At 38.3% G+C, this 26,402-nt stretch overlaps 1 protein-coding gene across 2 annotated transcripts in view; it reads left to right on the top strand.

Annotated features, from left to right (window-relative positions):
* Positions 1 to 26,200, top strand: part of LEKR1 (leucine, glutamate and lysine rich 1) — a 185,210-nt gene extending 159,010 nt beyond the window's left edge. For both annotated transcript variants that reach the window (XM_043595048.1, XM_043595049.1), the window contains 3 exons: positions 6,287 to 6,451; positions 9,346 to 9,645; positions 23,545 to 26,200. In XM_043595048.1, the coding sequence (XP_043450983.1) occupies positions 6,287 to 6,451; positions 9,346 to 9,645; positions 23,545 to 23,958 (879 nt within the window). In that variant the 3' untranslated portion in view covers positions 23,959 to 26,200. The remainder of the gene's footprint in view (positions 1 to 6,286; positions 6,452 to 9,345; positions 9,646 to 23,544) is intronic.
* The last annotated feature ends 202 nt before the right edge of the window (positions 26,201 to 26,402 follow it).

Below are 26,402 nucleotides of genomic sequence, written 5' to 3'. Positions count from 1 at the left end.
AACTATGTTTATATTTATGTATCTGCTTATATTTATTTATGTATATTACATATATGTAAATACATGTATTATATTTATGAAGTAAATTTCAAAGCAAAGATATTAGAATATTTTGAATATTAGCAGGGATTGTGAAGTTGATTTCATATTATTAAAGAGATCATCAGTTCACCAAGAGGATATAATAATCCCAGATATTTATTCACCTAATAATTTTTAAATTAATTTTAAAATTAAGAAAAATTTGACAGAACAGCAAGGAGAAATAGACAAATCCAAAATTAGATAAGAGATGTCAATGATAGCCCTCTCTCAATAATAATTGATATAAAAATATCTAGAAAATTAGTAAAGATATATAGTATGTAAAGTAGTATAATAATTTTTATAATTATTTATTTTTAAGAGATATATTGAACAGCACTTTTAATAAACATGACCTAATTGATTTTTATAAAATTCTCCACTTAACAACAGAATACATATTCTTCTCCAGTGCACATAGGGCATTTATTAAAATAGATCATATTCTGGAGCATAAATAACTCTCAGTAACTTTAAAAAGATTCAAAACATACAAAGTATTTTTTCTGACCACAGTGGAATTAAATTAGAATTTATTAACAAAAAGTTATCTGGAAAGATCACCAAATATTTCAAAACTAAATAAATACCAAGTCCATTCCCTTTATCACTACGCTATGTAGATGTGTGGGGAGACAGGCTACATGGAAAAACAAAACATGCTGAACCATGGGGTCTACCAGAAATAAATAAGTGTGCATACCTCTCCACCTTTGTAGTAGCTCTATGATCTTGGTGATGGTTCTTAACCTCTCTGAATCTATTTTGTAATCTAGATAGTGGGAATAATAATTATTATGTTATTATTATTATATGTTGTAAGAATTAAATGAGCTAATATAAGTAGCCATCCTACCTTGTATTGGTGCTAAGAGAATATTCTCTCCTTTCATCCTGGGTTTACAGTTTCTGACAGGCTTCAATATATATTCTATTCCTTAGCATTGTTTTTTTACTGCAAAGTCTGGGCATTTGAATAATCATCTACTTTTACAATATATTTATTCAGTAGTCAGTTCATAAATAATGAGTTATTAGTTTTCAACCAGCATTTGTTTTAACTTTTAGAACATAGTAAAATTTATTTATAGGAGATATATTTTTAAAAATTATGTAGATACATCAAATATAAACAAATGACCTAATTTCTCCTTTGGCATCTGAAATTCCCTTGCTTTTATAGGGATTGTCAGTAATGAGTGATTATGTTACAATATGCTATTTGGCTCCATTGACGGAAAATTATCTCAGAATCAACCAGAAATAACTCACTTGGAAAATAGTGAAAAGATGGTATTTTGAACATCAGTATTAGACACAGGTGTTATACTAATAATGCATATCAACACAAATACAAAAGGAATTTAAAAACAACATACTCAGAATGGAATCATCGGGAAGCCCCTGGAATCATCAGGAAGCCTTCACCAAGGAGATAGAGTTTGAGCTAACGGGGGATATGGATAAATAAAAAGCAGAAAAATTCAAACCTGTAATGTGTACACAGCAATTTATTTTCTTTGTGTAACTCTTGAGCTCATATATTACTCATGCTTTTGTTTTATTTTATCTTTTTATATAATTTATTGTCAAATTGGTTTCCATACAACACCCAGTGCTCATCCCAACAGGTGCCCTCCTCAATGCCCATCACCCACTTTCCCCTCTCCCCCACCCCCATCAACCCTCAGTTTGTTCTCAGTATTTAAGAGTCTCCTATGGTTTGCCTCCTTCCCTCTCTGTAACTTTTTTTTCCCCCTTCCCCTCCCCCTCTGGCCTTCTGTTAATTTTCTCAGGATCCACATATGAGTGAAAACATATGGTATCTGTCTTTCTCTAACTGACTTATTTCACTTAGCATAATACTCTCCAGTTCCATCCATGTTGCTACAAATGGCCAGATCTCATTGCCAAGTAGTATTCCATTGTATATATAAACCACATCTTCTTTATCCATTCGTAAGTTGATGGACATTTAGGCTCTTCCCATAATTTGGCTATTTTTGAAAGTGCTGCTATATACATTGGGGTGCAAGTGCCCCTACGCATCAGCACTCCTGTATCCCTTGAGTGAATCCCCAGCAGTGCTATTGTTTTAGAAATCAGAATTTCCCTGTGATTATGAAAATTACTATTAGTTATTATATAAAGTAGTTTGTATTTTATATAAGCACCATCACCAAATTCATTTATTTTGTATAAGCATAAGTTCTTTCATCAAAGAGATTTTATTTATTTATTTATTTATTTATTTATTTATTTATTTTTATTTAGTTATTTTCATCTAGGATATTTTAATTTTTTTAATGTTTATTATTTTTGAGAGAGAGAGAGAGAGAGAGAGAGAGAAAGAGAGACAGAGATAGAGCATGAGTGGGGAGAGGGCAGAGTGAGAGGAAGACACAGAATCTGAAACAGGCTCTAGGCTCTGAGCTGTCAGCACAGAGCCTGACGTGGGGCCTGAACTCAGGCACAGTGAGATCATGACCTGAGCTGAAGTCTGACACTCAACCGACTGAGCCACCCAGGAACCTCTCATCTAGGATATTTTAAACAGCTTCTATCAATATGTAAAAAACATAAACGTGATAATTTGGCATGAATTCATCTTCTCAATGACAATATACTGGCTTAAGAAAATCCTTGTGTTTGTGGGCTTCTCATTTTGTTCAAATTATTCAGATTATGAAGGAACCAATAGTATCATCTCTCTATGCTACAGGGTCAACACTTTCAGATGGCCTTGAAGCTTCCTTAAACGTTTAGAAATCCCTCCTGAAGCTCGTCACTGTGCTTCTCTTTCTCTGGTTGTGCAAACTAAAAATCAAATCAGTGATAGTAAAATCACTCTGCCCTCTTCTATCTTCATGCTCTTTCTTTCCCTTCTTCCTTTCTCTCTCCCTCTCTCTCTCTTTCTCTTTACCGATAAGTATTCATTCCAAGGAATAGTTCAGGAGCAAGAAGATCTCCGTGCTACCTGCCTCAGAACAGAACATTCTACTCATTCAATCCACCAGCTGCCTTCTTTTCTTCCCTGAGTACTTAATGCTCCATCTTCATCAAGGAACTCTACTGGTTTCCTAAATGACCTCTTCCCCATAATTAATTTAAATATTTTTTTTAAAAGTCCTTCTAAAGTCTTTCTGTCATCTAATTCATAGTTTGTCCTGTCCCACCTAGTCTGGATATCTTTTTGTTCTCTTAATTTGAGCAATCAGTCCTTATTTTGAAAGATGTCTTTTTGTCCTAAAATAACAATTCAACTCTACCAATTAGCCACACAAGGAATTTTTTGAACACTTGCTATTTTAGTACCTTGGCACACATTTTTCTTCAGCTTCTCAAAACGTGTTTATTTAGTTGTTTTTTTTTTAATAGTATCAAGGCATCTTGTGAGCTATTAACTCTTAAAGTTACACCTTGCGAGTTTTTCAAATGTTTTGCACTTGATATCCTCCTTTCATGTGCTCTTGACTCATCTATTCCAACATGGTTGGAACACGGGGCTGTGATCAAATGGGGAAAGTGAAAGTCAGGTTGGAGAAGTTCAGGGCTGCCATAAACAGTGTTTGCCTTGTGCCCAGCACAGTAGTACAGGCCAAGGGAGAGAAGAGAGCTGGAATCCAGCCAGTGCTCTGCTCACCACGTGCTCTGCTCAGCATGAGGCTGTGTTCCTCTGAGGAAGGGGTGCTTTGTCAATTCACAAAAAAGTGTTGCATGCACTGGTGGTGGCCCAGTGGAAAATCATGTATAGGAGTTTTGATTTTATAGTAATGCATTGAGAAACCACTAAAAGGGAATAAAATAATCCAGTTTATAGTTTGTAAAGAACACCCTGCTGTGTGTGTCATAGATTGGAGAGAGGCAGGAGTGGCAGTAAGGAAGCCAGCAAAGAGGTGATAGTGGCCAGAACTAGAGCGTCGGGAGTGTAAATGAAAAGAAATGAATGAATTCAAGGCATCTTTTGGAGGTGAATAGGACTTGGTGTCGAGTTAGGTGTGAAAGATAAAAATGATGCCCCAGTTACTGACCTGAATAACTAGATGGATTGTGGTTACTGTGTTCGGACTGGGGAAGAAACGGGGGCAGGGGGAGACAGTTGTATTAAGGTTTCTGCTTCAGATGGCCCTTTGTAGCAATGTGGATGGAACTGGAGAGTGTGATGCTAAGTGAAATAAGCCATACAGAGAAAGACAGATACCATATGGTTTCACTTTTATGTGGATCCTGAGAAACTTAACAGAAACCCATGGGGGAGGGGAAAGAAAATTAAAAGGTTAGAGTGGGAGAGAGACAAATCATAAGAGACTCTTAAAAACTGAGAAAAAACTGAGGGTTGATGGGGGGTGGGGGGGAGGTAGGTGATGGGTATTGAAGAGGGCATCTTTTGGGATGAGCACTGGGTGTTGTATGGAAACCAATTTGAGAATAAATTTCATATATTAAAAAAAAGGTTTCTGCTTCAGTTTATTTGAGACACCTCTGGTATATATCTCATTGAGATATTGGCTAGCAGGAGGCAGGTGGATGTAAGTACCTGGAATTCAGAAAAACATCTGTTCTTTTTTTGAGAGACTCTGAGGCTTTCCTTGTCTTTAGAAGTGTGAACACAACACAAATGAGCAATTCTATCACGTTCCTAAATGATCTTTAGCATCCTTTTCCCCAAACAACCCACAAACTTACTTTGAGAGAACCAGAATAACTCCTTGCATTGAATATAAACATAATTGTTTTTCCTTAAAGGAAATGCTCATCCCTCTAACCAGTGCAATAAACTCAACTGACCCCACACTGGGGCTAGTCTTCTATCTGCATTTTGTTTAATTTAAAGGACTTTCTGTTAACTTCCTTAGCAAATTTTCTGTTTCCTGGTACCCGGGTTTCAGTATTTCCCTGAGAAATTCATGTTGACCTCTGTCTTCCTTGTATAGTGGTCTGAATCACAGAGTCACAGTAAGTCAGATTTGACAGTTTTTCTCCCAAGTTATCTGGCATTTACTCGTTCTAAGAATTTATAATCATGGCACAATGTAAATCTAGAGCCAGCCTGTCACTGGAATTCTCTAATCTCACTAGATGAACGACTAGGCCAGAATGACTCCAGTACTCATAGATTTGTTCTCTCTCTTGCTCCAGTAGGCAGAGCCAAAACCAATGGTTAAAAACCACAGGGAGAGAGATGTTGGCTCAACTAAAGGAAAAACTGCCTAATGCTTAGTGCTGTCTGAAAATGGAAATGCTTGCTGGGAAGGAGTGAGTTATGGTTTCTAGGGGTGTTGAGGCACAGAGCAGACAATGGTTAGTGTAGATTCTGTGATAGAGATTGAAGGGTCACAGCACAGGAGTAATCTTCACTGACTATTTAATCCCTGCTCATGCTAGAACTTTACACAGATGTTTTGTCCCATTTAATCTTCATAATGATTCCCAAGGGAACTGGTTGTAAGTCCACCAGGAGAGGTTACAGTCACAATTTAAGATTATACAGCTAGAAAGTGGCAGAGCCAAGGGTTTAGAGCCAGGATTTAAACTCAGTTCCATCTGAATCCAAAACCCTTGCTGATTCTTTCCACAATTCATGGAAGCTTGAGAAATGGAACCAGGGGATTTCTACGGTCCCTTCCAGTGCTATGGTTCTATCTGGGTCCAATATGGATACAGTCATCACTGACTTGACTGTGTTTTACCTTAATCATCCTTCTGGCCTCAGTCACATTAAAATGATAATCTGTGACTACAGAACTTTCTGGGGTCTCATCAAGAAAAGATCATTTAAAAACTCAACATTTCTATTTTATATCTCCTCTGAGCTTTCAGTAGACCTCAGTCTGAAGGGCTCAAAATCTTTTTATTTTTTTCTTATAGGGTTTCTGGCAAGGACTGGGTTTATAATACAAAGGTACAGAACACTAAGCTTTAGTATTTCTGAAAACTGTCAGAATATATTGTTTTAACTTCTCTACTCATTTTAAAAGCTTAGAAGGTCTTAGAAGATCTTGAAATATTTGACCCAAGGTCATTTTTTTTTCTGGGTTAAGTTCTGAGTCAGATTCTTTTTAAATATTAGAATTAAAAAATTCAATTAATGAAACAATTAATATTAGAATTAAAAATTGTTTAATTAATGTCTGAAAATAAGCTTAATTTCCTTTTCTTAAGGTCAAATGGTTTTAAATGTGTGGTAAATACTATTTTCTAGATTGAAGCTGAACTTGCCAAGGAAAGAGCCCAGCATTTAGTTGAGTTTGAGGAGCAAGCTCTGCTTTTTAAAGCAGAAGCTAAACTGGAACTTGATATTGAAAAGGAAAAACATCAAGAAATAATCTGTAAATATAAGAAAGAACAAGAGGAACTAAAAATGAAGGTCTGTCGTTATGATGTTCATTATTATCTAATGGGTTTCAAACTATAGATGTTGGTTATTTCCTTGTAAGAACTCTGTACAATATTTATAACTCAAGTAGCTTTCCTCATAGTCACTGTGCCTTGGTTTTAGCTACATGGGTAGAATGGTTTGGCTATTTTCCAGAATAAGTAGCTGAAATAAATCATATCAGCATACAATAAACTTATTTTTTAGGCAGCATAAATTTATAACTAATAATTAGCATGAGTAAATATTCCAACACTTCAAATATCCAACATTAAATGATAAGGAGATGTTTTACGTAATTAATATTTTCCCAACAACTAAAGCCTATCTCCTTTAATTGCAAATATTTTCAATTCTAGACATTTTGAATGAAGGGAAATATTTAAAAATGTAATCTACCTCCATAATTTCTGAAGCAGTGTGTGCTAAACATAATTTTTTTGAAGATTTTATTTTTAAGTAACCTCTACACCTAGTGTGGTGCTTGAACTCATAATCTCACATCAAGAGTCGCATCTTTTCTGACTGAGCCAGCCAGGTGCCCCCTAAACATAATTTAAGGTTTTGTTAAGGTTGTCCTGTTATTATAAGACCTGAGCACCATATATATATACATGTGTTTGTGTATATATGTATGTGTTCGTGTGTATGTATATGTGTGTGTATATTAACCAAGACCCAGTGGGGAAACCATACTTTGAATAAACTCATTAACAGTCTGTGTAAATTAGGCATCAAATGAGACTTAATGGCCTCTACTTCAGTGAACAGGAGATATGGTACAGCCTTTTCAAGAGCGCTGTGAACAATAGGCAGGGCCAACTACGTGAGTATATGACAAGTCCAGTGTCACAGGGCCCACACTCAGAAATGCCTCATACCTCTTGGGTTTAATGCTCTCCAAATGTTGTCTTGAAACTCTTAATAACTTTATCTTTGAATTTGTGTTTTGTAAGTGAAATCCTGTTGGGACAATGGTGCACTTGAGAGATTCCAAGCTGATAGCTGAAAGCTTAGAATCTCAGCTCACCCAAGTTTCTACCTCTCCTATACTAGTTTTCTTCCAGAAGAAGCCTATTAAGGCAGGCCCCAACTTGCCAAGAGTTATAGTTTTTTAAAAGAAGTCATAAATCCAGATTTTCTAATTCTCTTGATTTGTAAATGCTGACTCCTGTTTTGAAAAAATCAAAATATATTTGTGGCTTTGTGAGTCTCCTGTCCCAAAGATAACCTGCTCTTTTTCAGTGTCAGTTCTCCTTTGGATGATGGAAACGACTGCTCAGACCTAGCAATGATCCTCTTCCTTCCTGGATTAATTGAATATAATGGAATATTAATTTAATTTTTCAAGTTACTAAGTGTGAATAGATTTCTTGCAAAAGTTATTCTTAATGTAAATTTAACATTTGAAACAAATTTTGGATGCATTACTCGTAAATAATAGTTCACAGAATCCTTGGAACTTTGGTCTATGAATGTTTTCCAGATTCTTCATGGACTGGTTTCTTGTACTAATATTTATAATGTGACAATATCTGTAGCACAAATAATAAGGATATGTTTCATCAGAAGCAACTTTCCTCTTCCTGGTTTGTTTTCTGCTCTTTGTTTTTTAAGGAGAAAGAAAACAAGCAGTCTTTTCCCTTCTAAAGACTTCCATGACTCTAAGGAAAAGCTCCTCATCTTCTCTCTTTATCTCTCATTCTCTCATCTCTTTATCTAGAAGTACCACCTGAGAGATAGTATATTTGCAAAGTATTCTGGTATTCTCTAGAACTGTACAATCTAATATGTTAGCCATATGTGGCTACTTAAATTTCAAGTAATTAAAATTTAAATTTAAAATTCAGTTCCTCAGCCACATTAGCCACATTCTAAATGCTCACTAGCCAGTACTGGCAAGCCAGAGCCTTTTTGTTGGCCTCTCTTCCCAACTCAGCAATTGGTTATGTCACCTTGGTACCTTGGAATTGGCCGTGGTGAGAGTATTTACACCCAGTCCACACGGAGTCTACATGGAGACTAGATACAAATCTGGCTTTTTGTGTGTGTGTGTGCATCAGTTGCTAAACATTTACTGACATACTACTGTCAGTAGGTACAGGTGGCTAGTGGCTACCATATTGGACATCACAGACTATTTCTGTCATCACAGAGAGTTCTACTGGGCAGTGCTGATCTAGAGGTATAGTACCTGAGGGCATCTCCAGTCATCATATATGAGAAAGAAAAAATATATGTCAAAACAAAACTTACTGTAATTATAGCATGAATAGAATATAACTGTGGTGCTCCTCTATGTGCATCCCCAAACATCAGGCATTTCTAGGTCCCAAAGCCACCCCACACTGAATCCAGACAGGTACATGGATCAAGACTTGAGCTGTCCTTGGTAGCTCAATCCGGACACAAAGATTTATATATTTCCAAGGATGCCCAAGTGATTAATGCAATTCCACTTAAGGTGGTAAAAATAGGTTTTAGTCTTAACTTTTAAAAAGAAAATTTTGGAAACCTACATAGTGTCATAGGATTTGTTTTCATTTGATAAGAAGAGCACACTGGTTGTTTAGAATAAACCTCCTAGGGGCACCTGGGTGGCGTAGTCGGTTAAGCGTCCAGCTTCAGCCAGGTCACGATCTCGCTGTCTGTGAGTTTGAGCCCCGCGTCGGGCTCTGGGCTGATGGCTCAGAGCCTGGAGCCTGTTTCGGATTCTGTGTCTCCCTCTCTCTCTGCCCCTCCCCCGTTCATGCTCTGTCTCTCTCTGTCCCAAAAATAAATAAACGTTGAAAAAAAAAAATTTAGAATAAACCTCCTAAAGCCATAAGGACTCTTTGGTTGCCTAGAGATATTGCCTACAAACTAATACAAGATTTATCTTACAGATACCTGATTTAATCGCAAGTGCTACTAGAGATCTAAAGCTGGAAGTGGCCACCCTTGAAGAAAAACTCCATGAATCTTGTATCCGACATACTGAAGATTCTGAATCAAAGGAGAAAGAAATTGAAAACCTTAAAAATTTGGTTGCAGAATTTGAAGCCCGCCTGAAGAAAGAAACTGACAGTAACGATTCCATTTCAGAGGACTTGAGGAAGGAAATGAAGCTGAAGTCAGATGAGCTAGATAGAGTAATGCTGGCACAAACACAACTGATGCAGCAGTTTAACCAGTCCCAGGAACAGGTAGGAAGCAGACGATGGTGCCTCTGTGATTAGTGAAAGAGCACACACTCTTTCAAAAAGTAAACAAACAAACAAACATCAAAGGTAGCTTGGTGTCATGCAGTTGAGGACTGTTAGTCAGGAACCTGGAATTACGTCCTGGCTGTGTCCTTAACTAGGCAGTCACTTAACCTCTCTTCACCTGGCTTCCTTTTCTGTAAAATGAAATTCACTGAACTACAAGATCTCTATGGTTTCCTCAGCACCCAGTTCTACTGTGTTGCAAAAAACATTTAAAACTTCTAAGACTAGAAATCTTTGCGTATTTATGTCTTACTGGTTTTGACATTCAGTCTTTGCCAAAGAAACTTTTAGAGCACTTGCTGCTTACGTTCAAAAAATAATTTGGACAATATATTCTGAAAGTAATTTCTCTTTAGGGCTTTATCTTTCTGTCAACCTAAACTATAGCATAATGTACATGAGTTGGTCTTCTTTCTTATGTATGCATGATTATTTCAGCAATGTTTTTGTTTAAACTGGAATAGAATTATTTTGATTTGAAATTGTTCTCTAATGAATTCTTATTTCAGAACTGCAAAGCAGTTGAGGTCACACAGCATGGCAGAGCCAAGATTCTATTTGAATCTCCATGATATGATGTTTCCTGTTTCAGGAAACCTGAGTTCTAGTGATTCTGCTTCTAAGTTTCAAAGTGACCCTCAGGCTTAGCACTCAACATTGCCAGGCTTCATTTCCTTCCTTCCCTCCTTTGTTCTTTCTTTTTCTTTCTTTCTTTCTTTCTTTCTTTCTTTCTTTCTTTCTTTCTTTCTTTCTTTCTTTCTTTCTTTTGCTCTTTCTTTCTTTTGCTCTTCTTTCTTTCTTTCTTTCTTTCTTTCTTTCTTTCTTTCTTTCAAAATACCAATAAACATGCTACTTGCTTCTCCAGATGTTTAGGGAGTCAGCTGATTGAGCATCTCCTGCCAACACACAATAGCATAGCCTCCCTCATCAAGGTTGCTGCTTCCACCAGTCCTGGCATGAGTGGGAAAGGACAGCACACATGGACTTGGTTCTGCTGGAGAAACCCAAAGGAGAGAGGCGATACAGAGTTGCTTCAAATGAGACAGCAGTGTTGAAGTTCTAAAGGAGGGTCAACTGGTTAAAGGAAAGAGAGATCAAGGCAGTTAGACTGGCAGGTTTTCTAACTCTTAAATATCCAAAGACATGGCAATATGGAAACTGAGGAGTAACCTATACACTAGGACATGTAAAAAAAAAAAAAAAAAAGAAGTGTTGAATGCAATAAATATATATTGAGCATCTATCCAGGGGCCAGGTGCTAGGCCCTATATATGCAATTAGGAACAAGACTGACAGCTGCCATTACCTGCTCTCAAAGAAGAATTTAAAGAAAATCTTTTTTTTTCAATATATGAAGTTTATTGTCAAATTGGTTTCCATACAACACCCAGTGCTCATCCCAAAAGGTGCCCTCCTCAATACCCATCACCCACCCTCCCCTCCCTCCCTCTCCCCATCAACCCTCAGTTCATTCTCAGTTTTTAAAAAAAATTTTTTTTTCAACGTTTATTTATTTTTGGGACAGAGAGAGACAGAGCATGAACGGGGGAGGGGCAGAGAGAGAGGGAGACACAGTATCGGAAACAGGCTCCAGGCTCTGAGCCATCAGCCCAGAGCCCGACGCAGGGCTCGAACTCACGGACCGCGAGATCGTGACCTGGCTGAAGTCAGACGCTTAACCGACTGCGCCACCCAGGCGCCCCTGTTCTCAGTTTTTAAGAATCTCTTATGCTTTGGCTCTCTTCCACTCTAACCTCTTTTTTTTCTCCTTCCCCTCCCCCATGGGTTTCTGTTAAGTTTCTCAGGATCCACATAAGAGTGAAACCATATGGTATCTATTTTTCTCTGTATGGCTTATTTCACTTAGCATCACACTCTCCAGTTCCATCCATGTTGCTACAAAGGGCCATATTTCATTCTTTCTCATTGCCACATAGTACTCCATTGTGTATATAAACCACAATTTTTTTATCCATTCATCAGTTGATGGACATTTAGGCTCTTTCCATAATTTGGCTATTGTTGAGAGTGCTGCTATAAACATTGGGGTACAAGTGCCCCTATGCATCAGTACTCCGGTATCCCTTGGGTAAATTCCTAGCAGTGCTATTGCTGGGTCATAGGGTAGGTCTATTTTTAATTTTCTGAGGAACCTCCACACTGTTTTCCAGAGTGGCTGCACCAATTTGCATTCCTACCAACAGTGCAAGAGGGTTCCCGTTTCTCCACATCCCCTCTAGCATCTATAATCTCCTGATTTGTTCATTTTGGCTACTCTGACTGGCGTGAGGTGATATCTGAGTGTGGTTTTGATTTGTATTTCCCTGATGAGGAGCGACATTGAGCATCTTTTCATGCGCGTGTTGGCCATCCGGATGTCTTCTTTAGAGAAGTGTCTATTCATGTTTTCTGCCCATTTCTTCACTGGGTTATTTGTTTTTCGGGTGTGGAGTTTGGTGAGCTCTTTATAGATTTTGGATACTAGCCCTTTGTCTGATATGTCATTTGCAAATATCTTTTCCCATTCTGTTGGTTGCCTTTTAGTTTTGTTGATTGTTTCCTTTGCTGTGAAGAAGCTTTTTATCTTCATAAGGTCCCAGTAGTTCATTTTTGCTTTTAATTCCCTTGCCTTCGGGGATGTGTCAAGTAAGAAATTGCTGCGGCTGAGGTCAGAGAGGTCTTTTCCTGCTTTCTCCTCTAGGGTTTTGATGGTTTCCTGTCTCACATTCAGGTCCTTTATCCATTTTGAGTTTATTTTTGTGAATGGTGTGAGAAAGTGGTCTAGTTTCAATCTTCTGCATGTTGCTGTCCAGTTCTCCCAGCACCATTTGTTAAAGAGACTGTCTTTTTTCCATTGGATGTTCTTTCCTGCTTTGTCAAAGATGAGTTGGCCATACGTTTGTGGGTCTAGTTCTGGGGTTTCTATTCTATTCCATTGGCCTATGTGTCTGTTTTTGTGCCATAAGAAAATCTTATATGAGTAATTACACTGACATCCAGAGGAAAGAATGACCTAAACAGAAACTTATATATGTTTTGTTTTTGTTTTTGTTTTTGTTTTATTTTTGAGACAGAGAGAGACAGAGCATGAGCAGGGGAGGGGCAGAGAGAGAGGGAGACAAAGAATCCAAAGCAGGCTCCAGGCTCTGAGCTGTCAGCACAGAGCCCGACGTGGGGCTAGAACTCACGGAGTGTGAGATCATGACCTGAGCTGAAGTCGGACGCTCAACCAACTGAGCCACCCAGGTGCCCCTAAACAGAAACTTATATAAAAAGCATAGACTGAAATCTTTAAAAATTGGGTTTAAGGGCCTATTGGCTATCCCTTGTTGAACAATCCACTATTCTCAAATTCAGTGTTCTCAAACAACAAGCATTTACTATCTCACAGTTTCTGTGGGCCAGGGCTCTGAATTTGACTTAGCTAGGTACTTTTGGCTTAAGACCTCTTGTGAGGTTGGTGTCAGGGAGTCAGGCATACAGTTTTGTCTAAAGGCTCAACTAGAGGAAGATTTGTTTTCAGACTCACTTTGTGGTTGTTAGCAGGAGTTATTTTATTATGGCTGTTGGGCTGACAGCCTTAGCACCTTGCTGGCTGTTGGTCGCAGGACTCCCTTAGTTCCTTACAACAAGGACTTCTACGTAGAACAACAACAGCTGGGTTGGCTCAGAGCACCAAGTGAGGAAGAATGAGAGTGCAAGAGAGGTGTCTAATATAGAAGCTACAGTCTTTGTAACATAATCTCAGAAGTGACATCCCATTGCTTCTGCTAAATTCTATTCATTATAAATGAGTCAGTAAGTCCAGCTCACATTCAAAGCAAAGAGATTGCACAAGGATGTGAATAAGCAAGAGGGCGGGGATAACTGGGGGCCATCCTAGAGGCTGCCAGTCTCAGGGCCAGGCCACTAGAGGTAATTTTGGCAAGAGACCCTAGATTAAAAGTGAAGAATGAATTTCTTTTTCAGCCAAAGGAGCTACATGTGGAGCTCTTTCTGCTCAGTAGTTGTAAAAGGAAACTACTTAGAGATGAAGTTTTATTTTTTCTTTAATGTAGACTTTTGAGATATACAAAACACTGGGTTGGCACTTAAATGATCATTGATGAGTACTGGGGAATAGAAAAGGATCATTCCAAAAGTAAAGTTACCTAAGGACACGCCTAGGGACAGACTTCCTTTAGCTGGGGTGGAAGGAGGGGAGGTAGATTAGATTTTCCTTTCGAAGTTAAATAATTGACACTGAACTATAAGAATAAATAATTAAGGCTGCTTCTCTGGTTAAGCATACCAAAATCCAGAATATTCCTATAAAAATAGGGAATGAGACAATAAAAGGGGTAGGATTTATGAGCCAGAAAGAATAGGGGCTGTAGCTTATACAGTGAAAAACACTATTATTTTGATCACACATTTCAGATACTTGAAATTTGTCAGGTTCTGGAGAAAAAAGGACAAAGTGAAGGACAAATTGTCATTAGAATGAAGATAAATTTTTGGTCTAATAAAGAAGCTAATTAAAGACAGGAAAGCCCTGCTCTCTTTCACGAGGCCAGAGAATGGGTGGACTTTGTTTTTAATTGTATAAAGAATGTTCTTAAGGATAGGAGGAAAGCCAGAGTCTCTAAAGGGCAAATGGGCATTCCTGCATGGAGCCGGATTATTGGAGAGCATCCAGAGGAACACCAGGATCAAGAAGGTTTAGCAACAAAAGATGCAGGTGAAAGGGGAGAAAATGGAAAGTAGAGCTGTATGGGAAATGTGAATGTTGAAAGGGGGCCCGTGAAAATCCTTCATAGGGAAAAGACACACCTAAAAAAAGGGAATATTTTTTTAAAAGAAGAAAGAATTCAAAAAGAAATATAGTATGTTAGGGAATAGAACATCATTTAAAAACAGATTAAAATAGTCACATGCTTCTTGCTGCCAGTTTTCCTTCCTACTAGCTTCATGTGAGTCCTGTCAAGACAGCGTGGCCCAGCCGCACTGACAGAGAATTACATGTTGTAATTCAGTAATTCAGAGGAAGAATGTGGTAAATCCAAAAGGAACCCAAAACAAAAACAGAAAGGAACTACCAAAGGAAGTTCAATATTTTTGTTGTCTTAAGATTATCAGTAAGGAAAACAATGGGACAGAAATTTTAAAATATCAGTTTCTGTAGCCATCTAATGAAGATGAAAGACATTCAAAAAGAAAAAACAATGCTCCTGGGGCACCTGGGTGGCTCAGAGGGTTGAGCGTCTGACTTTGGCCCAGGTCATAATCTCACATTTTGTGAATTTGAGCCTCGCGTTGGCTCTGTACTGTCAGCTCAGAGCCTGGAGCGTGCTTTGGATTCTGTGTCTGCCTCTCTGCCCCTCTCCTGCTTGCACTCTGTCTCTCTCTCTCTCTCTCTGTCTCAAAAATAAATAAAAACAGTAAAAATAATAATAATAATAATAATAATAATAATAATGCTCTTGGTTAAATATGGAGAATTGAATACATATGTTTATCTATGTAATCCCAAAACATCACTAAAATTACAGTAAATTAATAAAAAGTGAATATATCCATAAGGAAAAGAGAACAGGAGAGGAAGGAGTTGACACTAGATGAAAGAGACATTGATCAAATTTTGAAAATTTAGAAAGCAGTGTTGAGAGGTAATTAGTAGATTGTAGGATATTGAAACCTGATGCCTGTGGGGATTGGGGAAGTGAGGTGGAACCCTAAAAGGAGCAAATCCAATTATGTGACACAATGCTGGAAAGACTCAGTGATTGGAGACACCAGATACTTCTGAAAGAGGGAGAGGAGTGGATCTGAAAACAGGATTGTTTGAATAATTGCGAAAGGAACAGACAGATCCTCAGATGCCCTCACTAACCCCTAAGCAACCTCACCCACCATCCTGGCAGTATACCAAAGGTTTATACTCTAGAAAAACCTGAATGTAAGAGACTTTGGACCTGAGGATACAGAAGAGCAGATTGTGGGATAAGGCTAGAATGAAAGTCTGTACCTCAGAGTGAGACCTCTTGAACCACTTTACCCACTTACTTCCCAGAATAGACAACTAGGTTTATATATCAACAGCTAGGAAATTGGAAGAATCTTCTCTGGAGAAATGCAGGAAGAGAAAAGAGAAGAGGAGAGGAGAGGAGAGGAGAGGAGAGGAGAGGGGAATGGGAGGGGAGGGGAGGGGATGGGAGGGGAGAGAGGAGGAGAGGAGAGGAAAAAGATCTATGGATATTGACAATTGGGGTCTCCCAGTGAAATGGCAATAGTCATGTCTAATCTACCCATTAAGAAGTATACCAATCATTAAGCCCTCACCTAGACACACAGAGCTTCCAGTAACATTTAGGAGACTCCTTTTTAAACGTCAACAGCCAAAGATCATCAAATGTTTTAGAAACACCTCAAATATGAGACAGAAACTAGGATCAAAGTAAAACTCAGAAGGAAAAAAAAGCAACTCAGAAGAAAAAGATACAAAATAATGCATGCAGGGAGCTTCAAAAAAGAGTACAATTAATGTCCTGAGAGAGAAAAGAAAAGATATTGCATCCATGGAACATAAGCAGAGGCTAATGAATAAAGAACAAGAATAAATATTAAAATATAAGAACTAAAGTAAAAAATTCAATATTTGGGTTAGATGGTAAAGATGAATAAATCTCCCAGAAAATAGAAGAGAAAAACAAAGAGATGGAGAGAAGAAAAGAAAATTAGAGGAGTTCTGGAAAGAGAGAACAGAGAAAGTGGAGGAAAGATTAGTGCAGAAACTAATCAAGAACATTTCTAAGTACTGAAGGACATACACTTCTATATTGGAAGAAGGGTCCACTCAGCATAATGAATGGTAAAGCCATTCCACCAAAGCATTTCATCATGAAATATCTATACCTTAAGGATAAACATAAGTTCTTAGGAAGTTTTCAGGTCAGAGAGGGAGAAAGGATGAAATCTCAGAATTACAGCAGGGCAACAGATTTAGAGAACAACCAGGCTGGGTTCAGCAGAATGGAGGGTTTTTAGAAGTATTTCTTCAATATAAGAGAAGCTGATAGATTACATGGAGTGTTCGAACATGCTGAAAGGATATTTACACTTATATAAGTAGATTTGGTGAAAAATAAGTAATCAACAACCCAGAAACCTAAGCAGATAAATAGTGGGACAATAATTAACTGTGAAAGGAAGCCATGCCAGAAAGGAAATGTAATCATAGTACACTGCATGGCTCAGGTCTACATAATATTATATACTATAATCATATAAAGCAAAATAAAAATTGTGATGGAAATTGGGAAGATTTTTCAACAAAATTGTGATAGAAATTTCTCCCAGGGAACAGGAATATCTGCTCATGGGAAAAAGAGAAACACCTGCTAGGAGTTGGAATGGGAAGCTGAATCCTCATCTTCTATCCTATGAAGCCATTAGATAATGACTTCAAAATTGAAAAACCATGAGATAACTGCATAATGTTATTACATAGAAATATGGAAATAAATATCGCAAGAAACAGCTTAAAAACCTGAAAATAGTTATTCCCTGGAGGTAGAACTTGGAAGTGTGAAGGAGTACATTTTTTTTTTTTTTTCATCTCAAGCAGGCTCCATGCTCATAGCAGAGCCCAATGTGGGGCTAATATTTTTCAAATGTAAAATCTATTTAAGAAAAAAAAAAGAAAACCCATTTATTTAGGAAAGCTTACTAATAAATCTGGCAAGGATGGATTTGTGTGAAGTCAAAGATTAAATTTGAGGAAGATACGGTGTTTGCAAAGAGCTTTTTTTTTTTTTTTGGCAGGAGGGATTTGCTTAGTTTTAGGATATGCATTTTGTAAAAATTTTTTATTTTTTATTTTTGAGAGAGAGACAGAGCACAAGCAGAAGAAGGGCAGAGAGAAAAGGAGATACAGAATCTAAAGCAGGCTCCAGGCTCTCAGCTGTTAGCACAGAGCCCGATGCGGGGCTTGAACCCACAAACCATGAGATCATGACCTGAGCCAAAGTCAGTCACTTAACCACTGAGCCACTCCAAGGATATGCATTTTCTATATTTACATATTTAATTGATATAGATAAAATGGCACACATTTCTCTGGTAATTCCATTTATGAGAAAACAAAGCACCGGTTAGTAAATTAAGTTAGTTAATTAGTGGAACCACTTACTTCTCAATTTAGGGACCAAATAAAATTAGAACATATGAATCTCTTCTCTAACCTCTGGCTCCACAGGGAGCAGAGAGAGAACTGGGAAAGCTTTTAGTGACCATGGGCTACTCCTAGGGTTGGTTGGCAGGGAGGATGGGTGAACAAACAACCTGAGAACCTTAACCATGAGGCATGGGGCAGACAGGAGTGAGGCAGTCAGACTGAGAGGCTTCAGCAGTGCAGAGGGAGAGCTAAGCAAGACCGCCTTTTACATGTTGGAGACAGTTTGCCCGGATGCAGAGTATAGATGCCAGAAAATTGACAGAATGAGAAAAAATAGGGAGAAATTGTTTCCATTGTATTTAATTAATACTAATTAAATCTTAGATTATTGACTTAGACAATTGAATCCTGAACACTGTGCCTTCAAGGGCTCTTCCTCCCCATTCTGAAAATCTGCTCTTGAGGCATATTAGTCCTAGGGGTTGTTTATATTTCCCCATTTCTACTTCTGTTTCAGTATATCTGCAGTAGTTATTTCACAGTGTCCATTAAGTCTGTGAGCACAGAAATACAATTTTAGAACAGCCTGCCTACCATCCATCTTACTTCTTTCCTGGAAATCTATTCAGGTTCTCATTGCTGTCTTATCAAAGGGCCATCTCTTCTGTTTTTCCGCAGTGTTTTGGGCTGATCAGATTAGTTGAACAGAAGCCATAAATGGAAGTTTGGGCACATCCTTTGCTAGCTCCTACTCATCTTTCTGGTTTCCACACCTTTTCCAGTTTCCCTTTGCCTTGGCTCCCCACCCAGTTGTCCAGTCATCTACTCACCCTGGGATATATCTCGTGTGGGTGGGTAGAAACTATAATCTGATCATTCCATGACTGGTTCAGACCTCATTGGACGTAAAGCATAAAAAAGACAGCCATCTGTGGTTATTCTTCACTGAGGACTTGCTTTCCTGGCATGTTCCCCCCAAATTGCCAAATTCAAGTGATTGCCATCACAAATGGGATTTTCATCTTCAGAATGATCAGGTTACCCAGCAAAGCCTTCTCCTGCTTCTTCCACTGTCTTTGGAATTGAAAACAATCCAGCTGTCTCTAAGGAAAAAAAATGAAAACAAACACAAAAATAAACTACTTTTACATTGTAAAGAGTGGGGGAAATTGGCCATTTTTTTAATATTAGAAATTTCAAACAGATGGAAAGCTAATTTATATTTTCATTTTGACATTTACTTACCCAGTGGGAGTGTGATTAAGCCATATTTTAAGCCCAAAGTGGCCTTCATCTGAAAATGTTATAGACATATTCTACTGGTAATGCTCTTCACCATCAACAGAACTTTAGGACCCAGAAACACTAATTCTCCTGTGCCCAGACCACCCTAATCAAGGGGTGCAGGGGATAGGAACCTCCTCTGTGAAAATGTTGCTCTCTTACGATCCTCCCTGTTTCTTTTCTTGCCCCACTTGGGGCCATTTTCCATAGAGCTGGCAAAGGGATCTTCCTTCAATGCAGATTTGACCATGCCAGCCCCATGCTTGAAATAAACCTTTCAACGACTCCATATGACCCTCATAATTAAGTTAAAACTCTAATATTTAGCATGTTATTACAGTCATCTTCGATCAGACCCTGCTCACTCTTCCCTGCCTGTTCATTCTGCATCCAAGTCATACTAAGCCATGTGTCATCCCAAGATGTGCCTCTCCCACTGTCACTACCAGCCATTTGCACTCGCTGCCCATTTGGCCTGGAAAACCCCACTGCCCCTTCTTTACCATTTTACCATGCTAAAATATGACCAAAGATAATTTTACCTGAAACGTTTAGAATGCTAGGGCTTCACTGATTAGTCTCATGTTTGCCCAGGATTTTCAATCTTACTGAATTTCCATCTTACACATTTTCCTACGTTGTTCAGTGAAAACACACATTAAAATTCTTCCAAAAAAACAAACTTCAAAAAAAAAACAGCCCCAAAAGATAGATATTTTGCCTAAATCACTGAAAGCAATCTAGTCACAAGTGAGTGATTCTTTTCCACACATGATGGAATTTTCCCTTACTGGCTCTGGCCACATCCATGTGTGCTCTTGTCATGCCCTGTCACACACACCCCACCCTCGAAATAGCAATCCTCTACACTTGATGTGTTCTATTTCCATTTTGATACTCCATGGTTGAATAAATTATAACATCTGAATTGCCTGTTGTACAAAACTGAGTTATAATCTCAATTTTAAAACAGGAGGTAATGGTAGCAGAGGATATGCAGATATTGTGAGATTCACCTGAGATTTCACAGTGTTTATGGCAAATACAAAAATAGAAGTCCTAATTCTGGAGCCTGTTTTCAGTTCAGAGGTCCTCCTGATTTGAAATAACAGAAGAAAGAGAAATAGTCCTTTGTACTGGAAGCTAATAGCTTGAAAAAGGATGAGTTCCAGAGCAGTGGGCCCCAGACCAAGATGATCAGCAGCCCTTCCAAAGTCTAGTCTGGAGTTGGCCGGCACTTTGTTCCCATTATACTTGCTATGGGGACATCTTTGAGTTCACTCCACCTTTTCATTTCCTCCTTTAGTGCAATGTCACTTGCCTAAAATAGCTTTTAGGTGACTTGCTTTACGGATGTTTTCCATAGAACACCACTCCTTTCCTTTCAGACGTGAATTTAATTTTAGTGAATGGATTGAATTTTATTTTTATTTTAATGAGAGCCCTTGTCATCACATCACCCATTACATTATCCTTCCATATTGGTGCACCTGTTATTCATGTCAGCAATTTATTGACCTCATCAGTTAACTGCTATCCATTCTTTTCTTTTATATATTCAAATAAACTTAACTCTTTCTCATAACTTTCTTAATCAAGGGAATTTTTTATACTAAGTAATTGAAAGCCCCTTGAATCTAATCACTTCAACATATTTTGCCAGCTAACTCTATTAATAGGAAATAATGCATTGATGGTGTGCCACTTAAAATAAAGTTTAGATTAAGTTTAGGAAACTTGGGCAAAGATAGATGAAGTGTCTTATTTTTTTTTAATTGCTTCTGTGTCCAGAAACAAATCGGTCCCTGCATGCTTGGTATAATTAGACAATTCATTTAGGCATGGGCAGCTGGGAGCAGGACCTACCACTTCAGGGCTGGGCTGCTTTCGGCAGGTCAAATAAGCAGTAGGGCTTCACGGTTTTTCTTTGTCAGAACAGGGGATGAGATGACATCTAACAGAGCAACTTACTAATATTCTTCCCTGGCCCTTCCTCTCTTGCCTTTTCAACAAGTATTTCAGATAGGATTAATGAAAACCAGATGATAAAGCCACAAACACCATCCTTGGTCTCCAGTTTCTCAAAACAAAAACAAAAACAATAACAAAAAAACAAAAGCACCTAACTAGAAGCAAGTACTTAACCCTCATTATTTAAAAAAATATATATGCTTATATGGACCCATGTGTATGTTAATAATATATGAAAGTGACGAAGCTTTGTTTGACCCAGACGTGCTGCTGATTTTATAGAAAATTACAGAACAACTGTCAATCTGGAATTGTGCCATATTCTTCAATTCTGACCAAATTTGGAATTGAATAGAGTTCTGATCATAATTACAAGAAACTCAAATACAGGAAGATGCTACTTTCTCTGATGCTTTGTTACTTAGTTCCACTGACAGCAGGTTATTCAGGAAAAGCCTTGGGAAGATACTTCCCACTGACAGATTTGGCAATGCCTTGGGTAGTTTTACAAACTAACCTGATGGAAATTCATTTTTAGTCAGAGAATCCTATAGCACAATCATCTTATTTTATTTTATTTTATTTTATTTTATTTTATTTTATTTCAATGTATGAAGTTTATTGTCAAATTGGTTTCCATACAACACCCAGTGCTCATCCCAAAAGGTGCCCTCCTCAATACCCATCACCCACCCCCCATCAACCCTCAGTTTGTTCTCAGTTTTTAAGAGTGTCTTATGCTTTGGCTCTCTTCCACTCTAACCTCTTTTTTTCCTTCCCCTCCCCCATGGGTTTCTGTTAAGTTTCTCAGGATCCACATAAGAGTGAAACCATATGGTATCTGTCTTTCTCTGTATGGCTTATTTCACTTAGCATCACACTCTCCAGTTCCATCCATGTTGCTACAAAGGGCCATATTTCATTCTTTCTCATTGCCACGTAGTACTCCATTGTGTATATAAGCCACAATTTTTTTATCCATTCATCAGTTGATGGGCATTTAGGCTCTTTCCATAATTTGGCAATTGTTGAGAGTGCTGCTATAAACATTGGGGTACAAGTGCCCCTATGCATCAGTACTCCGGTATCCCTTGGGTAAATTCCTAGCAGTGCTATTGCTGGCTCTAGCACAATCATTTTAATTGTTTCCTTATTTGTTTACTACTTTGAATTGTTTGCTTTTCAACCTCTTTTTTGACATTCTACAGACATGTCAGGAGGTTAGAAAGATCCAAGAGCTAATTCTTACCATGGACCTTGAAATAATTTGGATGAATTCCATAGACGAAAGATGAGTAACTTCTTTAACTAAAACTATAGTCTTGGAATTTGAAGGGACCTTAGTGATATCTAGTTCAGTCACCCATTTGAAGTTTAAGTTTGCTCCAGTCCATCCCAGTCAAGTGAGATTTAACCCTTCAGGGTATCCTCCAGACAGCTCTGGCTTTTAAAAAGTTCTTCCTTATCTTCAACTACATAACTTCTACCCTTGGTTCCAAATCCTGTTGGAGACATAAAAAACAGCTCTGCTCAAACTCATGAGGCTGCAAACTTATTGAGGGCAGGTATTGTATCCACTACAGCTTCTGGCGACTTGATACATGATTGTCAAATGGAGTTAAAAGCAAATAACGTTCTTCTTTATTTTGATATATATCTTACAAAGTAACAAACGATCAGTATATTTAAGTCCCGTTGAGAAAGCATCATATAAAGTAGCTGATTCTATTGTTTAAGCGCTGTTCCTGATATGTTTTATTCTTTCAATCTTATAATTCAAGCAATTTTACCTGTCTTGTGTATTGCAGCTTACCTTCGTTATAAACTAACATACTTGTGGGGGCCTGGGTGGCGCAGTCGGTTAAGCGTCCGACTTCAGCCAGGTCACGATCTCGCGGTCCGGGAGTTCGAGCCCCGCGTTAGGCTCTGGGCTGATGGCTCAGAGCCTGGAGCCTGTTTCCGATTCTGTGTCTCCCTCTCTCTCTGCCCCTCCCCCGTTCATGCTCTGTCTCTCTCTGTCCCAAAAATACATAAACGTTGAAAAAAAAATAAACTAACATACTTGCCCCTGCAGATGTTAACTGTTAGGCATCACATGTGCCAACGAGCTGAAACCCCACTAAAGTAAGCATTAGAAGTTCTGGGTTCCAGCATCAGCCCCTCACTACCCATCTGAGTGATACTGGCTCTTGGTTCCTATTCTGCAAACTGCAAGGGTTGAACCAAATGTCCTCTCAAAGTTCTTTCCAGCTTCACAAATCATTTGCGTTTTTGACTTGTCTGTCCCATGTGGTAGAGTAGCCACAAAGACAGTCAAAGACGGACCTCTGGTTTCCATTTCAGTTCTCCATTTATATTGCCAATTACCATCCAAATGCACAGTTTAAAGCTAGGGATGCTTCTCCCCCCACCTTTTCTCATTTCAGAACACTTTTCTTCAGGAAACAGTGCGCAGGGAGTGTGAAGAACGCTTTGAACTGACACAGGCTTTGAGCCAAGCCAGAGAACAGCTTCTGGAGCTCAGGAAGCTCAGTGGAAGTTTACCTTTGTCACCGTGTTCCCTTAACCAGGGCAGCCTAACCTCCTCTGCTGCAGTGGTCAGCAGCCGGGGAGAGAGAAGCCTTGCAAGACTGAACTCTGGAAAAGGAATCAAAATCCCCAGCCTGCATGGAGTGTCAAAACCCACCACTGCCCCAACCTCAGTTCAACCCAAGAGGGTCAGCAGCTCAGGTTTGCCTACTTTCCCCCAGCCCCATCCTCCCAGGGGTCGAGCATCTTCCGTAAATGAGACCAGACAAAGACTGACTGCCATTCTGAGGAGGAGACTAAATCAGCAGTGACTAATCCAGCCAGGAGCAGCTCCAAGCAGGACACTTGGTACTTTCCAGACCAAGTCTAACTGAGGATGACAGAGGTCAAATTATTATCACAGATCAAGAATGCACGGTTATAGATATTTTTAATAGGATAGTTGGAAAAACTAGGAATTGTGAAGCCATATTTTCCAAGAGGCCTTTGAAGTTGCAACAGATAATGAAGTTGGTGGTATTCCAGAGGGCCAATTTCTATGTGTCTATATTGGATGTTTAGATGTGTTCTCTGAATATTCCCTTTTTGAGATCCCAGGTAAAATTTTTCACCCATAGCATCTTTGCTATTTTTTTTTTTGTACCTTTACAAGCAGATATATTTCCACCAAAAATAGATTGTGTTGGTTTTGTTGGTGTTTGTTCATTTGTTTGTTGAGCTGAATAGGTTAAATAGATGTGATTAGTATTCCAAATAGAAAATAGAAGTACGTTAGTCCTAAATTTGATAATTTCCAAAATATTTAGTTCAAATATTCACAGAATTCAACATCATCATAGAAACCTTCTCTTTTCATCTTGCAATTTAATTGGTTAATACAATTTCTTTTTAGGCCAGAAGTAATGATAGGTACCCTTCAAGAAGACAGTCTTTCCTGTGAACCTGGGACCTTCTAGAAAAAGGGACACCAACTCCAATTCAAGGACAAGGGGGTTTACTTTTCAAACTTTAGAGATTATTTTTAAAAACAGTCTGGCTGACCATGTAAATATTACTTGGTAGAGGTAGTTTTTCTACATTGAATGGTTTTTAGTAATCACGATTAGATTTTGATTTGAGCCATTGGGAAAAGAACTAATTCAAGACAGTCTCATAGAGGCACGTAGTGCTAATTTGGGGGTTCACGTTTTATTACCTCTTAAAATGGCCAATTGGTTAACATATTTTCTATTTTCACAGTGAAAAATTAAAACCAGAAACCAAACTAGCTATTTTAAGTTATAAAGCTTCAGGCTTCTCCTGTTTCTTAAAACATAAGTCTTTACCTTAAGCTAGTGATTGTCCATCTTTTTTCCCCTTCAAGTTGAACTGCATTTTTTTTTTCCAACACTGACTTTACTTAAATGCTTCATATGACTGTATCAGGGACACCCAAGCTTTTTAATCCCAGATGAGAATGTTAGTAACACATGTCAAATATGGCACATAAAACTCTCCTCTGTCTGGCTATTATGTTCATGAGAGAATCCAAAGGTACTTGGAATCCCTCCCATGTGCAAAAAAAAAAAAAAAAAAAAAAAAAAAGTAAAGCTGCTAAGTAAATTCAAGTTTATCTCTAATCTTTAAAAGGATTAGTCTAATCTACCAATCGTGTGTTTTAACTTCAAAAAAAAAAAAAATTCCACATTAGGTCTGCCGATTTCCCTGACTAGTTTAAGTGAGCACATCTTGTGTTAAGGCTTAGAATGCTTAGTTTCACTTTACAGAGATCAATGTTCCTTATAATGGCATTTGACAAGAGAACAAAACAGAATGGTGGTGCTGCAGTGAACCTTAGAGGTCACCCCAACCATTTCTTTACAAATAAGGAATAGATACCCAAAGAAGCCCGACTTGCTAAAGAGGTACAGCTAGTGACAGAGCTAAAACCAGACCGTTAACCGACCCCAACCACTCCACTCACTTTCCCACTCATCAGAGTTTCCCCAGCCTCCATCAGGACTTTTGTCAGAAGCCCCACATAGTATTTACCTAATATTTTCTTTAAATGCCCTCGCTTTTTAAACTTAAAGTTATGTAAAAAGAAAGCTTGGCCCAAGAAAGAATAATTGTAGAGTAACGAGTTTGATTTGCTAGGTATATTTTTGCTAATACTTGAAAATCAACATGTATCTGTTAAAATTACAAAATGTTGGTTGGTGTACCCCCTAAATTCATCGTGTACAATGACAGTAGTACCCGTGCCACCCTCTGGGAACTACTGGACCAGACCTCGATGTTTCTGACCTGGTATTTGGATGTTTAAATTACAAGTACTCGTGACGTGAGGTAGATGGAAGAAGCTAGAGAAAACTTTAATAAAAGCCTACAGGAAAATTCAGGGCAGCGGTTCTTTGCCATCATATGATACACGCTTTTCCACAGTCTCCCAATTTCAGCTCTCTCTTCAGGAACCATGGGGATACATTTTTTTCCTAAATTATGAACACATTTAAATTTGTAAAGAAGGTCACGTGTAAGCTTTTCTAAAGTGATAAAGACTATCAGTGCAAATCTGGTTTCTTGGTTTGTTGTTATACTCTCACTTTATAATATAACAAGTCATTATGTAAATAATCTCTCTGAGAATACAATCACGGTAAGACTGTGTTATATTCCACAAGTATATTAGAGAGGTTATTCCGTGGATACACAACAGAGACAATATTGACATTTGTATCAAGCTAGACCACTTGAATGGCGGCATCTAAGCTAT

Source organism: Prionailurus bengalensis, chromosome C2 (assembly GCF_016509475.1).
Source record: "Prionailurus bengalensis isolate Pbe53 chromosome C2, Fcat_Pben_1.1_paternal_pri, whole genome shotgun sequence".
NCBI classification, from domain to species: domain Eukaryota; kingdom Metazoa; phylum Chordata; class Mammalia; order Carnivora; family Felidae; genus Prionailurus; species Prionailurus bengalensis.
This window is presented reverse-complemented; position numbering and strand designations above follow the sequence as displayed.